Source organism: Lichenostomus cassidix, chromosome 1 (genome assembly GCF_008360975.1).
Source record: "Lichenostomus cassidix isolate B80296 chromosome 1, HeHo_3.0, whole genome shotgun sequence".
Taxonomy (NCBI): Eukaryota; Metazoa; Chordata; class Aves; order Passeriformes; family Meliphagidae; genus Lichenostomus; species Lichenostomus cassidix.
This window is the reverse complement of record NC_139479.1, coordinates 77,925,510-77,940,192: the sequence shown is the minus strand read 5'-3', so window position 1 is coordinate 77,940,192 and position 14,683 is coordinate 77,925,510. Positions and strand designations below refer to the sequence as shown.

Below are 14,683 nucleotides of genomic sequence, written 5' to 3'. Positions count from 1 at the left end.
AGCTGATGTGTGGATCCTGGGCTTTGGTGCTTGGGCATCAGTGCAAGGCTTCAGCAGGGGAGCTGTTTTTGTCAGGTGTGAGTGAAGGGATGCACCCTGCCTGGCTCTTCTGCAGGATTTGGTAGCTAACTCAGGGTGACTCTACAGAAAAGCCAGATCAGAGTGTTATTCCTAATTTTACTTACCTTGGCATATTCATGATGTATTTTCCTAATTAAGTTTTTTATTAAAATCCTGTTCAACCACATTCAGATGAGGCTAATGATATGCCACTCCAGGTTGTAGGCTTTTCATCATTAATGTTGCTCTTCTGGTTTCATTTTTCTCTGCTTGTCAAACAGCTGTACTAGGAAGCATAAATGTATCAAGAAATATAATACACACTGTAAAAAAATTAGGTTTTCTTTGTTTAATTACAAAGTGGCCTTAAAACCAGGCTTTGGGAATGACTTAAAAGATCTGTAAAAGATTTGGTTTGCCATCCCTGCCCTTCTGTAGGCATCTGCAGATTTTATTGCTGCAAGCTCAGTATTTTAAGTTTTCCTTCCCTTTGCTTATTTCCATTATTTTAAATGTGTTTTTCCTTTCCTCTCATTGCCATATGTGAGATGACAGTCTCTCAAGTTTGTCTGGAGGGCCTGATTTCTCTTTCTGGTGCCATTAATAATGGAACAAAACCACATTAACAATTGCAACAACAGCCAGATAGGAGCCAGAAAGCTCCTTTTGCTCTCTAATATGCTGCATGAGTACACAGAAGTGCTTTATACGCAGGGTTTTCTTTTTTTTCTCACCCTTTTGCATTGATGTATTTTTTGGATTTGATAAAATGCTTGACCTTGTCTTTTGCTGAAGAAAAGATAAAAACCACCAGAGTTAAATATTCAAAAATATTACAGACATGAGATAACCCTTTAGAGGTAATTTCATCCTGCAAGAAACCACAGGAGAAAACTCAGCAAAGTAATGTTAACAGGGACTGCAGGGCGTTGCATCTGCTTGGTCAGAGGGCTGCAGAGGCTGCTCACCATTGCCTTGAGATGCTTTTGGTTGATGATGCAGTGAGCTGGCAAACAGCTGGCAGAGAGCAGGAGAGAGCTGCAGGCTTCCAAACCAGCAATAGAAATGTGCACCTGGCACAGGAGTAGTTGAAAAATAGCATCCTGCTGATACCTCCTCTTTCACATGAGGTTGGTTGCTCAGGCTTAGCTTATTCTGGTCTTCTGGAAGTGAGAAGAACATTTGCTGTGAGGTCTTGCTGTGTAAAAACATTCCTTCCATTTGTATAATATGAAAAAAAGGATTTTTCAGCATTTGAAGTAGAACCTGGCTAAATCTGCACTTTGCATGTCAGTGGTTTCTTTTTGTCTTTTATTTTTTTCAGCAGAAGCGCAGTACGAAAAGCCCTTTCCTCACCACAAATCAATCAATAGCTGTAAGAGGAAAGACCATGGCAGTTCTAGTCTGTCAGCATTCCTCCACTTTTTAAGCTATCTAGGCTGCCTGGGTCTCCTTGTGGGTTTGGTCTGTGAGTTTGCAGGTTCGGAAAATGGCGGGTGGGGGGGGATCAAATGATGATGCAGAAATGTGTATCTGAGGATACACAGATGTTTGGTAGAAGGGAGACATCTGGAAAAAGCTTTTATCAAAAGCACACCTTTGAGCAGGAATGGCTGGCATTCACCCATGGGGTGCTGTTGTGGCATTAAATACCTTCCAAGACAATACATCCTCCGTCTGTATTCACAGAGTGTGGAATATTGCCATGTTCTTTCAATGGGAAACCAAAGCACAAAGTTGCTTTTTTATAGGAAGTTTATGTCAAAAGAAAGAAAATAATTTCTCACTGTCTTGGGTCTCTGAGGTTGTCTTTATCCTGCCTTTCTGAGCAACCTGTTCTAGTATTTCAGCACCCTTGCGGTAAAAATTTTCTTCCTTATACCTAATCCAAATCAACTCTCCTTCAGTTTAAAACCATTACCCTTTTTCCTTTCACTGCAGTTCCAGCCACTCTTTGGCCTTCCTCACCCCATCCTTATACACCTGAGCAGTGTCCCAGGATACCTGTTCCTGCTGCACTGCCTGTGCATTTCCTTCTTGCCCTTTAGTTTCTCTAGCAGGTCTCGACTTAGCCATGCAGGTCTCTTACCTTCCTTCCCTGATTTCTTGTATCTGGGGATTGGGATATGCTCTTATGCTCTATGAAAAATGTCCTTTAAGATTTCCCAGCTCTTTTCTGCTCCCTTGTCCCTGAGGGCAGTTTTCCATGGGGGTCCTATTGACTAACTCTTTGAAGGATTGGAAGTTTTCTTTCCTAAAATTCAGAGTCCTGATTTTATTCTTTGCCTGACCTTATCCCTCAGGACTGTGAACTCCACCAGTGCATTGTCACTGCAGCCCAGCCTGCCTTCAGTCTTGATGTCACTGATTAACTCAACTTGTGTTGTGGTGTTAAAAATAAAGAAAATAATAATGCAATTCCAGTTAAATAGAAAGAATTATGTTCCAGTTTGGACACCAGGAGGTCAATCATTCATGTAACCCTTCACCTCACATCAATGTCCTAACTTACTGTCTATTGCCTAAAAAAAAAGGCTTGGTTAGTGTTATACCATACACATATCTAAGAGGAGCCTTTATAACAGGTAAGATTTATCTGACCATTTTCCAAGTTTCTAGTTCTACTTTGCTGACCGATGGTGTTTATCTGTTGTTCATTAGCAGTATGAATATTTTCAATTCAATTCAATTCTGCAGAATTCAGCAGAGTGAATGGCATGTCTACCTACTGTGTGTAGAATGAAAACCATCTCAAACAGTGGCAAATGCTAAAGGGTCTTTTGTGTCTTCTCTTTTTCCATTTTTTCTCTCCCCCCGCTTTTCTCTCCATTTCTCTCCATTACCAAAATAGCACAAGCTTTTTTCATCTCAAGTCTTGGGATGCCCCAGGTGCTCAAGCCTGTTTCCCATCTCTGATTTGGTCACTGTCCAAAGATGCAGGAGTACTGATTTTTACGGACTGGGCAACAGCTTAAGTAAAATTCGACATGAGTAATAATCAAGCAAAGCAATAATTAAGTGTGATTAAACTGGTCTAGTTGAAATGGATGATTTAAATATTCACACTTTAGTCTCAACTGCACTTTTTATGTGGATCACCTGAACACCTCTCCAATTCATTTGGCCTAAATTTGGTGCAAAGAGTTTACTTTGAGCTGCCCTGTCAGCACAGCTGTATCCTCGTGTGGTCTAAGCTGTCAAAACCAGAACTCTTTTTTTCTACCACAGATGAGGCTCACTCTGGGTTTGCTGAAGCACCAAGCAGGGGATGCCGCAGGGTCTCTCTAGAGAGCCAGGCTTGATGCTCCTTGCTGCAGGCAGCCTCCTTGTCTGTGCTGGTTCCCAAGTCTGTAAGGCAGCTGGGTGTACAGAGCACTGAAAGGAATTGAATCAAGCCCATCCAGCCCTGCAGAATGGCTGCTGAAGCATGTCAGGCATGTGGCCTTTCAAATAATGACTGTGATTGAGCAATGGTGGTGTAATTGTGGTGTCTCCCATGGAAACAATTATGGCTAACTCAGGGCAGTAACAGCTCAGACCCTTGCACAGGCACCGTGGGTGGTTTCCCCCTGGAGCACCACAGACGTCACAACACCAATTATAGCCTTGGCCTCATGCCCCACCTCAGTCTGTGTGTGTGGAGGACTTAGGAATTGCTCTGAGCACACCAGAGATGGAAACTTCATTGATTTTTCAGTGCAGGATGGGTAGATGGCTGCTGGAGGAGGTCGTGCAGCACCATCACTGAGAGAAGGAGACCTTCTTCCCTCCTCTCTGAACAGACAACTTGGGGTCTAGTATACAGAGAGGCTGCTGATGGAGGACCCGGTTTAGATTTAGAAATCCAAATCACAGTTGTCTTGACTTCTCATTGTTGGAGTTCAAGAGTGGCAAGCAGGGCTCTGAGCAATGTCAGCATTAAGGTAAAAGTGGCAGTGGTTACCTCAGTGGTACCTGATTGCTCATCTCCAGCAGGGCTGGGAGAAGTAAGGAACAAACAACATCACTGGGATTTGTCAGTCTGAACCCTGGGCTGGACATCAGATACCCTAGGGCTACACTGAATGGATTCCTCTTAAAACAGGATAATTTTCAGAAAAGCTTCCAGTTTCATTGTAGCATTTTCAGTGATGACAAATCCACCTCAGTCCTTGCCAACTTGCTCTGTTTAATGGACTTTACATTTAAAATGCTGAACCTCATTTGTAGTCCTAATTTGTCTAGTTTTAACTTCCAGACACTGGATGTTGTCATAAACCCTGCCTGTGAGGAAAAGAAAAACAGACAAAGTAGCAGGAGCATGCTCTGGGTAAGATTGATCTCACCCAAATCTCAACATTGCATAGGGTAGCATCACTCAGACCTTCTTTTGAGGACAGCACAGGCAACAGTTGGTTTTAGACTATGATACACTTGATCTGTCTGTAATAGATTGTCCTGCGTTAGACTGTCTATGAGCCCACAGTGACCTGCAGCTCGTTTGACCAGCCGAGCACACGATGTGGACTGCTCCTTATTGCCCCCCCAGTGCAGCTCCATAGCACAATGCCAAGAATCAACCTCATTAGAGATACCGGATGGTAATTTCCTACTTGTAATTACATTTCAAACCTGTCAGCCAGCTGTTAATCTATCTAATGTACATGGCATTGATTTTGTGTTGTTCTTTCTTAATCAAATTTCTGTCTGATAACATCTCGGATGCTCCACAGATGAACTATCAAAATGTTAAAGAGAAGCATGACAGTGGAAGCCTCAGGGTATCTCAGTGGATCCTGCCAGCTCAGGCAACAACAGGGTGCTGCCTGGATGCTGGTGTTTGCTGCTTTGAGTAGCAGCTGTTTAGGCTGAGAAAAGTTACAGAAACTGTATAGAGTCATTAGCATGGACACTTCTAAGGGTCAAAGGAGGTAAATCCACATGTGGAGAGGTAAGCCAGGGCCCTCCAGTGACCAAGTGAATTTTTTATATAGGGGGGGAAAGAAAAATGAAGGAATACTGAACTGGAGGTGATAACCCATGAACAAAATGGTTTCATAGGAGCTGGGTCATTATCACCCATGCTAGCATCATGTCATGGCCCTTGGGTCTGCTGGACTGGAACACCTAGGCATTTGGGCATTAAGTATAGGACAGAATTACTTTTGTATTTATTTTACTTGCAGCTAATTGCTTTCAAAACTTTGCCTGACCTTGATGAATGTTTTCTTTTTAAGCTTGCTGGGGGATGTTCTGAGGAGAGAGTCTTACAAGGATGGAAAATGGTAAACATTCAGGAGAGTTACAGTAATTGTATCTTTGCCATTTTCCTCTCTTCACACAAAGCAGAGTGCTTTTAGTGGTATGAAATTTAGGGAAGCTTTGCAAGGGCCAGGTATGGCTGAGTGTGCCAGATACCCCTAAGAGCACTAAGACTCCTGTTTGAAGTCTCTGTGAGTTTCTGTGGTGACGCTGGCTGGTGACATGGTGGTGGTGGTGACACTCTGCAGCAATGTCCTTTGCTGCTCTCCCAGGAAGCTGTGGATCTATTGATTGGCACACCAAGCCTGTTAGCACAGAAAGGCTTTAATGTTGAATTTTGGGTCTCTGCAGGGTAAAAGCAGGAGAAGTTGAGCACACCAGTGTGTTGAAAAGGTATCTCCAGATGTAGGCATTTGCCTGTCAGAGCTGCTGTGTGGGATGCATCCTGGGCTGCATTAAAAGCAGCATGGCCAACAGGGCGAGGGAGGAGATTCTGCCCCTCTGCTCTGCTCTGGTGAGACCCCACCTGCAGTGCTGCATTGAGCTCTGGGGCCCCAACACAGGAAAGATGTGCTGAGTCAGTCCAGAGGAGGCCAAGAGATGATCAGAGTAATGGAGCACCTCTTCTTTGGAGACAGTCTGAGAGATTTGGGGTTGTTCAACCTGGAGAAGAGAAAGCTCCAGGAAGACCTCATTGCAGCCGTCCAGTACCTTAAGGGGGCTTATAAAAAGGAGGGAAGGGGAATTTGTATATGAGCAGATAATGACAGGACAAGGAGCAATATTTTTAAAATTAAAAAGGATATTTTTAGATTAGATGATAAATTCTTTACTCAAAGGCTGGTGAGGTACAGGAACAGGTTGCCTGAAGAAGCTGTGGGTGTCCCATCCCTGGAAGTGTTCCAGGCCAGGTTGGATGGGCTCCTGAGAACCTCACCTAGTTAGTAGCATCCCTACCCATGCAGGGGGGTTGAAACTAGATGATCTTTAAGGTCCCGTTGCAAGCTCTTTAACATTCTATGAATCTGTGGTCAGAAAGCAGGATGCTGACCTTGGCATGAGGATATTGGGATTTCACTCTTCTCTGGGCCATGCAGCAGATCTTTGCCCTGGATCAAGTGCAGCATGTCAGCTTTGGCCTGCTCCACATAGCGGGATGGACATGTCCCCAAACTAGGTCACCCCTAAATCTCTCAGGGGAGTATGCTTGAATCAGCATACAGCAACTGTGGTTTAACAACAGCCCTGCTCTCCTGGCACTGAGGTAATTACAGCTTTGCTGCCTCCCTTGGCTAAGCACAACTTCACACACTCCCACTCAAATCATTGCCGTCTGAAAGACTCCAGTGGGTGACTGCCTAGGGCCACAGGCAATGGCAATGCTTTTAATTTTGAAAGCAGGGTTTTTTCCTTTTCTAGACACATTATAATTAATATTTAATGGCAGTCTCTAGAGACACAGGAGAAAACTTCTGGTCTTGATTAACAAAATATATCAACAGGACTTCTGTGCATAGGAAGGTTAGCATGCTCAAGTGTTCACCAACACTAGCACAAAACATAAGGTTATGTGATATTTTTCTGATAAGGAGCAGAATCTCCACCTTGCTGAGGATGGATATTTTAAAAGATATGAATGATCCCCATAGGGAGCAGAGTAATCAAAACCATATCTAGAGCTAACAGTCCTCGTCCTGAGCCACAGCACTTGCTTTGGTACAGTTCAGAGTGTCTCATGGCTCCTTGCTGAGCTTGTTGTAGCCATGCATGGTGGCACCAGCAGACCTTCTCACCTTGTGCATGCACATGCTGGAGGTAAATCATGGAGCAGCACCTTGTTTTCACCTCAGCAGCTCACTTGGCAGTGAGGGTTGCTCTGCTGCAGGGTATTAGTTATGCCAGTAAATATCCTCCTTTCAACAGTGCCAGGTGCTTCCACTCACAGCAGCTCCCACCACCACTTTGGAATGGTGCTGTGAGTGTGGTTCGTGCTGGCTGCTGGGGGTGGATTGCAACTGCCCCTGGTGAGATGCTGCACAGCTTCTGGGGGAAGTATAAAATGACAGCCGTCTGTGAGCCATTACTACAGAATCCTCCTGAATCTTTAATTCAGCTCACATCTTAATGATCCATCTCACCAGGGGATGTTCTCAGTCCATCAGACTTCAGGCTAGAGTCCAGACTCACTATTTAGTTTGGTTCCTTGTCTTCCAAGCTGTTAAGTATTTATACAAGCAAGGTATTGTACTCATTTGTGCCTTGATTCTTTTGGGATCTTGCCTTCAGGGTTTTGTACTCCTGCAGGAAAGTTTAGGATCAGTTTCCAGCACCTTTCTGTCATCATAGTCCTCTGATTTCTCACACAACAGTTTGTGTATCTAACACAACATCCTATTGCTGAGCTGGGGTAAAACCTTGACACAAGTGATTTACCAGGTGTTTTAGAGAAAATTCATCCAATAGTGTCTCTGGCACCTCTGTTTTTACATCTGGTTCAGTTTTTTTAAGTAGTGGCTATGTAAAACTTTCTTATCAAATAATTAAGGGCTGTTGCTTCATCTTGCTCATCTGCTGCTGCCCTAACAGGTCATACAAGAAAGGATGTCTTACACATTCCCGGGCTGTGAGATCCACTGGGAATACTGCAATGCGGAGGGATGTGCAAAAGCTTTTGCAGTATGAAGGAACGCTTTGTAAAACTTACAAGGAATGGTGCGGAACTGATATTACTGCTGGACTGCTGTGGCTGTTGCACTGCTCTCAGTAATTTTTGTTTTCAGAGGTTTGATGTGCTCCTGGGAATGATTATGCTAAAACCCTCACTGTGTAATGGAAACAGGTCTGCTCACCTTTGGTTTTTTTTGATCAAGAATACCCAGTCTATCAAATATTGTCTCCTTTCTGGTGAGAAAAGTATGTGACTCAGGAACGCCCTAAGTATTAGTGCAGGACTTACAGCTTTGCTTTCTGGTGGAGCACCAGGGCCATCTAAAAGCAACCACTGCTGGGACCCAAGGTGTCCTGTGGTCACCACCACAAGATTGTGCTCCATCATCATGTGACTTTAATCACTGCTAACTTGAAACTCACACATTCTCCTTGGATGAACAGAATACCTCTTTATTTCTCTGTGAGGACTTTAAATAAATCAGTAGTGGAGAAAGCAAAGGGAAGAGCGACCCTGTTTGTGCCATACTGTAACTGCTGGATGCACCGTGGCCTTTCAAATGAAGCCTCACATTTAATTGTGGTTCTCTTCCAGTGCAGTGGTTGGCAAATGCTCCTGTTTCTCCACCTGCTGCAAGGGGATGAGGATGCCAGTTCCCCCCATGATATTGCAAACATCCCAGCTGCAAGGGAGGAGTTTTCTCTGAAACAAAGCCTTGGCCAGGTATGAAACAGCAAGGATCGTGCTCAAGGTGAGAAGCACAGTGAATGTTTTAAAGGGGAAGAGCTGGCTGTAGGTGCCATTCTCCCAAGAGCAGGCTGGGTAGCGGATGATGGGGGGGATGCTCAGGGCAGGCTCCCCTGCCAGTAGCCTCAGCAGGAGCCCAACCAAGAAGCCAGCAGCTGATCCATAGGTGTTTGTGCTGGGAGCAAAGAGAGCACAGCAGAGCTGGGGGAAGAGGAGGGCATACACCAGCTCCCCGCTGAGGAACCAGAGGTCGTAGACAGAGCTGGAGTAAAAAGCCAGACCAGCAGCCCCAGCCCCAAACACCAACATGGAGGTCCTCATGGCCCACAACACCTCTGTCTCTGAAGCCTGTAAAGCAGAGATTGCAGCATTACAGACACAGCATTTTCTGGCAGGCTGGCCAGCATTGCTCTGGTCTGGGCTGGTTCTCGCCAAGCCCTTGATGCTTTCAGGCACTACTTGCCACCAGCAGCCAGGCAAAGCAGGCACCCCTGGAGGTGTGCTCTGATTTTAAGGGTCATGGTTTTATGGTGTTTCCATTAATATCTTAGTCCAAATTTTGTAGTGGTCATGTTAGAATGAGCAACGCTCACCACTGTGGGTGTTGGCACCCCTACCAAGGATGTGAGCACCCCTGGCTTATGTTTGGATCTCTATTTCCAGAAATCAGTTCAGCAGCTGAAGGACACACACCTCCAGTCACAGACTGGTTTAGAAATAGCCTTGACACAAGACTGTCTTTCCTGACACCAAAATTGCTGAAAGCTGCAAACAGGTACCTTTTGTCTCAGGATTTTCCTGTAGATACTGTGAGCAAACATGGAGCCAGCGGAGAGGAGAGCTGAATCTGCAGAAGACATTGCAGCAGCAGCGATGGCTCCCAAACCAGCAATGGAGATATATGCTGGGCAGAGATGGTGTAAAACAAGTGGTAGTACCATCGCTGACTCCCCTCTCTCAAATGGACTTGGAAGACCATAGCTTGTCTGATTCCAGTCTTTAAAACAAAAGAAGGAAAAGTCACAACAAATCCTTTGTGGATGTTTCTGCTGTCTTTGAAGTTGCCTTTCACAGGGGCCAGTCACAGAAGGGCTAAGAACTGAGGCCCACTCAGTATTTTAGGACTTGGATTGATTTTTGGGGTTCTTTTGGGAACTTTTGTGATTCCACTTAGCATGCTGCAGCTAGATCAAAGATTTCCCTTTTCCTCAACAGCATCTATAGAAATAGCTGTGCATTGTGTGTTTCCAGAGCTGGGACAGCTAAAGGTCAACCTCTAGACACTGCTCATGAGGATAAGGGAGTTTTACTCTGATATTCTTAATGACAGATGAACTCATGATTTCAGCTGATTTCCTTAAAAGTTCAGTGATCTGGTTGCTCTTTAGCCCGCACTCATGGCCAACACAGGACTGATCTCCTACAAGGAGGCTGTGAGTTTGCAGGACTGAACTTCTAGATTCCTTCAATTGAGAACCTTATTAACAATCTGCAGTAATATTGCTAGGTCTTATATGTCTAAGGCATTAACAGAAGGAAGCATAAAATTTCTTCTAAAATAGGATTATACAGGGTTTTGCAGAGTCTGCCTTCATCTTTCCTCAACACAAGGTCCATGAAAAATCATTTCATCAGAAGGAAATAGATTTAAACAGGTCTTGGGGTTATTTAAATGTCTTTAGGTAGTTGTGCACTGGACCCCAGTGAGCTCCACATCTGGTACAGATCACCTATTTTGGTGTCTAGGGCCATGGGACTGGGTAATTTGAAGTCTCTATCAGGAGTTCTTTGGATCCCATTTTAATCACCTTTGCCAAAAACGTTGATTGTTCAGAGACAAATGATTTGTTTTACCTGTTGATGCTGCGACTGCCCCAATGAGCACCGAGGGGATGGCCATTGCAAAGCACCCGAGTCCAGAGAGGTAGGAGATGAGCCTTGCCTGTCCTGTCGAGGCAGCAGAGAGCACCCTTTGGAAGTAAGTCTGCCATGGGATGCTCCCAAGCACCTGAAACATTCATAGGTTACCAGTGGTACCCACCAGGCTGCTGGCTGTTGTAGGGCATTATCCATAATAATCTTTAGTGTTATCAAATTCTCATGTCAAATGCATGAATGTTGCCCAGCTCTACCTCTTGAGGATATTCTGATAGTTGAGAATTCCTTTTTCCTTTGTTTTCATTGTGATGGATGTGAAGTTTTAGTGAAAAGAAGTTAATGGTTTGGCAGATGGAGAAAACTGAAAAGTGGTTGCGTGGAATGGTGAATGAGGCACAGAAGAAGGGAAAAGGAAGCTTTTCAGGAATGCAACTTTTGTAAATAGATTTCCCAAAATTAGATATTTTGCATTTAAAATGAAAAATAAAACTGTAATTTTCACTTTCTTAGCACAAAAAATTAATTAGATAAAATCTGAAGAGTCTGTCCTCACCAAACAAGATTCTGTGCATCCTTATTATCAGTTTAATAAGAGCAGAACCACCTCCTGTAGTCTTGGCTGTACTGGTAACTCAAAAGTTGTGTTGTGCAATGGAGTCAATGGCACTGTGCTTGCTGATGACCTGCAGTCGTGTAATTTTAATCTATTAGTTTTTTTCCAAATAGAGGGAAATTTACGTATTTATGTTAAAACCACACCATTGATGCTGCAAGACCAGTGTCTCAAAAGGTAGGAAATGACTCATTTAGGTGCCAGGAGAGGAACTGGCTGCCTGGATGGTTTTACTCAAGAGGTATGTTCCTCCATGTGGGTAAAGGATGGAGTGTCCCTACTGCTTCTGTTCATCCTACAGCTGAGCCTGGATCTCCTCAGTGTGTTTAGTGTGCTGCAGGGGGCTGAGAGAAGGTTTTACACATCATCCAGCCCCTGTCAGCTGGCCTTGTGATGTCAGGCTCCTGGCTGGAAGAACCCACAAGCTTTTCAGACAGAAGTCCCTGTACAATTCCACCTCCCAACCACTTGTCCAACAAATACTCCATACCAAGTAGAAGAAGTCATCCAGCCACCTTCCAAGATACTGTTTTTCTATCTTCCCAATCCAGGGGTCTTGGTAAGATTGATGGGTTGCAGTGTAATAAATACTTTCTGTTGCAGAGTTCACGAGGGCAAAGGGGATACAGATCCACTAGGATAGAAATGGAAGTAGTTAACCACTGGGAACAGTGTCCTTGTTGTTGGAGAACAGATATTTAAATTAAGATAGATGTAGAATGTAGAGTTACAAAAGATTAAACCCAGACTTAGAGTCTTCCTTGCTCTAAATCTACATGTTTCTGGTTCATGGCATCAAGAACACGAGTCTGTTATTCAGGTCAATTGATCCTTTCTGTAGACAGATCTCTCTCCATTCAAGATGGTTCTGGACAAGCTCTGCAGAGTTTACTTTTGTGCAGACCTTTCTGTCTAGCAAGGCCAATGGATATTTGAAATGTGCAAGGTGCAAAGACTTAGAAAGACTGTAAGATTTTTCAGGCAATCTGTTCTCCTAAAGAGGAACTGTGGGTCAAAGAAGTTATTTTTGTTCTGAGACATACTGAAAAGAAGATTGCCCCCTTTAGTTAGAAAACTGGTAACAAAGAAATGCACAGGACTTGCCAGACTCAGGGTGATGAAAACCATCTGGATGACATCGGTGTAGGCAACAGAGTAGAGACCTCCCAGCAGAGTGTAAAGTATGACAGTGCATGCTGAGATGATGATAGCCAAAGAGCCTCCAATATCCAAGATGACCCTCATTGTTGCTCCTGCAGACAAGGACCACAGTAAATTATTTTAAGACAGATTTCATATGTGCAGAGTGCAGAATAAATAAGGATATGTTATGCCTGTGGTGTTGGTACAACATACTGTGTGGAAAATGCAGTCTACAGAGAGTGTGCAGAGTGGGAAATCGGGAGAGCCCATGTTTCCTTCCTGCTCTGCTTGTTGCATGGCCATTGCTAAGGCTCTTTGCCTTTTTACATCTGCTCTCCCACAGGCAAGAGGAAGGTACAAATTCACATTGCCAGACTTCTCTATTATAATATAACAAAGACATATATAACTGTCAGTTGTTTTAAACCTAAAAACATAATTTCCAGAAATGAGAAATGCTTGTTCATCTTGCAAAAGGAGACATGAAGCATAGCTGTCCATAATTCCCAAGTGTGTACTACACTCTGACAATCCACATGACCTTTAACAAATATAACAGGAAAGCAAGGATTTACCCAGGGATGCCAGGATAGCTGCAAACCAGAATACCTCTCCTAGCAGTGGTGGAATGAAGAGTAAGGCTCCCATCATGTTCCCATAAGTTTCTTGAAGGGGATCCATCACTGTCACATAATTCTTAGCTCTCATTGGATTTACAAAGAAGAAACCACCTATCAGAAGATAAGGACATTTTGGTAGAATTTTGCATGTTTCATATTTTAAGAAAAAAAAAGAGGTGAGAACAGTATGGTATTTGCATATCAGACCCACCTGGTGAGTGTGGAATTCTTACATATAATGGACCATAGAAAATGATACAGCCAACCAGACACTGGGGCTTAAATTCACTCGCTGATTTTGGAGTTTCATCCATTTGAGAGGTCCCAGTCCATAAAGGATATCTGCTTACAACTGAAATGTATGACCATCCACTTTTGGCACACCTGCACCTTTCTGGAGTGGCTGCTGGTGGCCAGGGAGGACCCTCTATGGCACCCCAAATAGTATAAAATACCTGTGTGACTGTAATAGGAACTTAGCTCAGAGGATGCCCATATATAATCTCTCCATCCCCATAGACCTGCTAATCTGAGACACAAAGTTTTCTGAAATGCATCCTGTGGAAGATGTCAGTAGGCAGAGTGAGGCATTGAAGACTCATATTTGGCTAAAAGGAGAGCCAAGTTTTGTCCTTGGTCATGTGATGCACCCTGTTGATATATGGTCCTTTTCCGATTACATTTTTGTTTTAGTGCCTTCATTGTCTCTTCCCAGAACTAACAAAATTGTTTTAATCTGCGCATTGAGCTGAGTCCTACCCACCTTCATCTAAATATTAGACTTCAGATGTGCAGCCATTTCATTAAAACCAAAGAATACGTATGGTGTCTAACCCTGAAGCCAACAGGACTGCTTGTCTGGGCACTACTGACCTGAGCAAAGATTGCAGGATCAGACCTGCACTTCTCAATTTCATTAGTAAGAATTACTCACATAAGCAATGCTGGCAATATATTTCCAAGCCTGATTCATATTCACGTCAGTTGGACTCTTTTCTTTGACTTGAGAATAAAGGTTATTGCTCTTTTAGAAATTCCTGTGTAAGGTCTGCACAGGTCTCCTTGCTTTCATCATCCTGTGTCCCTGGAGAGTTATGGTACAACACAGTGTGGCCTGGGAGCAACTTTGGTCTTGGCAAGAGAGCTGAACCTCAGCACTAGTCCAGTAATTTTCAGAGTTAGAAATGGCAACTCAGGTATAGAACACTGCATGCTTAGCTTAGTTTCAACAAGAAAATGATGAGCTATAAAGTGGGATTAGCTGGATGCATGACACATTCATCCTGGGTCATGCTCAGAAGAAAGAATACTCAGAAGAATTCATTTTAGTGGAAAAAATCAAGATACCATTTATTCATCACACAGAAATTCCAAATAAAAAATTAGATACCAATAGTCTCAATAGTCTGTGAATGAGAGACCATGTGAAAAGAGAAATATGCACATAGCCACACTCTTCTAAATTCTCAGATAAGGTTTTTGTCCTATAAATTGCTACAAGGAGGCAAAACTCTTGACTAGCTCCAAGCTACCCTAACTTGTTCAGAGGATTTCAGTTCAGAGGATAGCATTATAAATGCTTATTCTGGATATGTGGGAGATTGAAAAAACAAAATCACATTTAAAATATTCTGTTACATATCTTAGTATACTCCTATGATATATTTTTAAATGTTATATGTCTTAATTATGTGAATTATTTACCAATAACAA

General features: G+C 43.5%; 1 protein-coding gene across 1 annotated transcript; it reads right to left on the bottom strand.

The window, feature by feature from the left end:
* Window positions 1-8,542: 8,542 nt before the first annotated feature.
* Window positions 8,543-10,733, bottom strand: LOC146444975 (high affinity choline transporter 1-like). The gene is made up of 3 exons (XM_085064981.1): window positions 10,571-10,733; window positions 9,496-9,713; window positions 8,543-9,064 (listed from the first exon to the last, which is right to left on the bottom strand). Exons 1-3 carry the CDS (start codon window positions 10,731-10,733, stop codon window positions 8,543-8,545), a joined length of 903 nt encoding a protein of 300 aa, XP_084921107.1.
* Window positions 10,734-14,683: the final 3,950 nt, after the last annotated feature.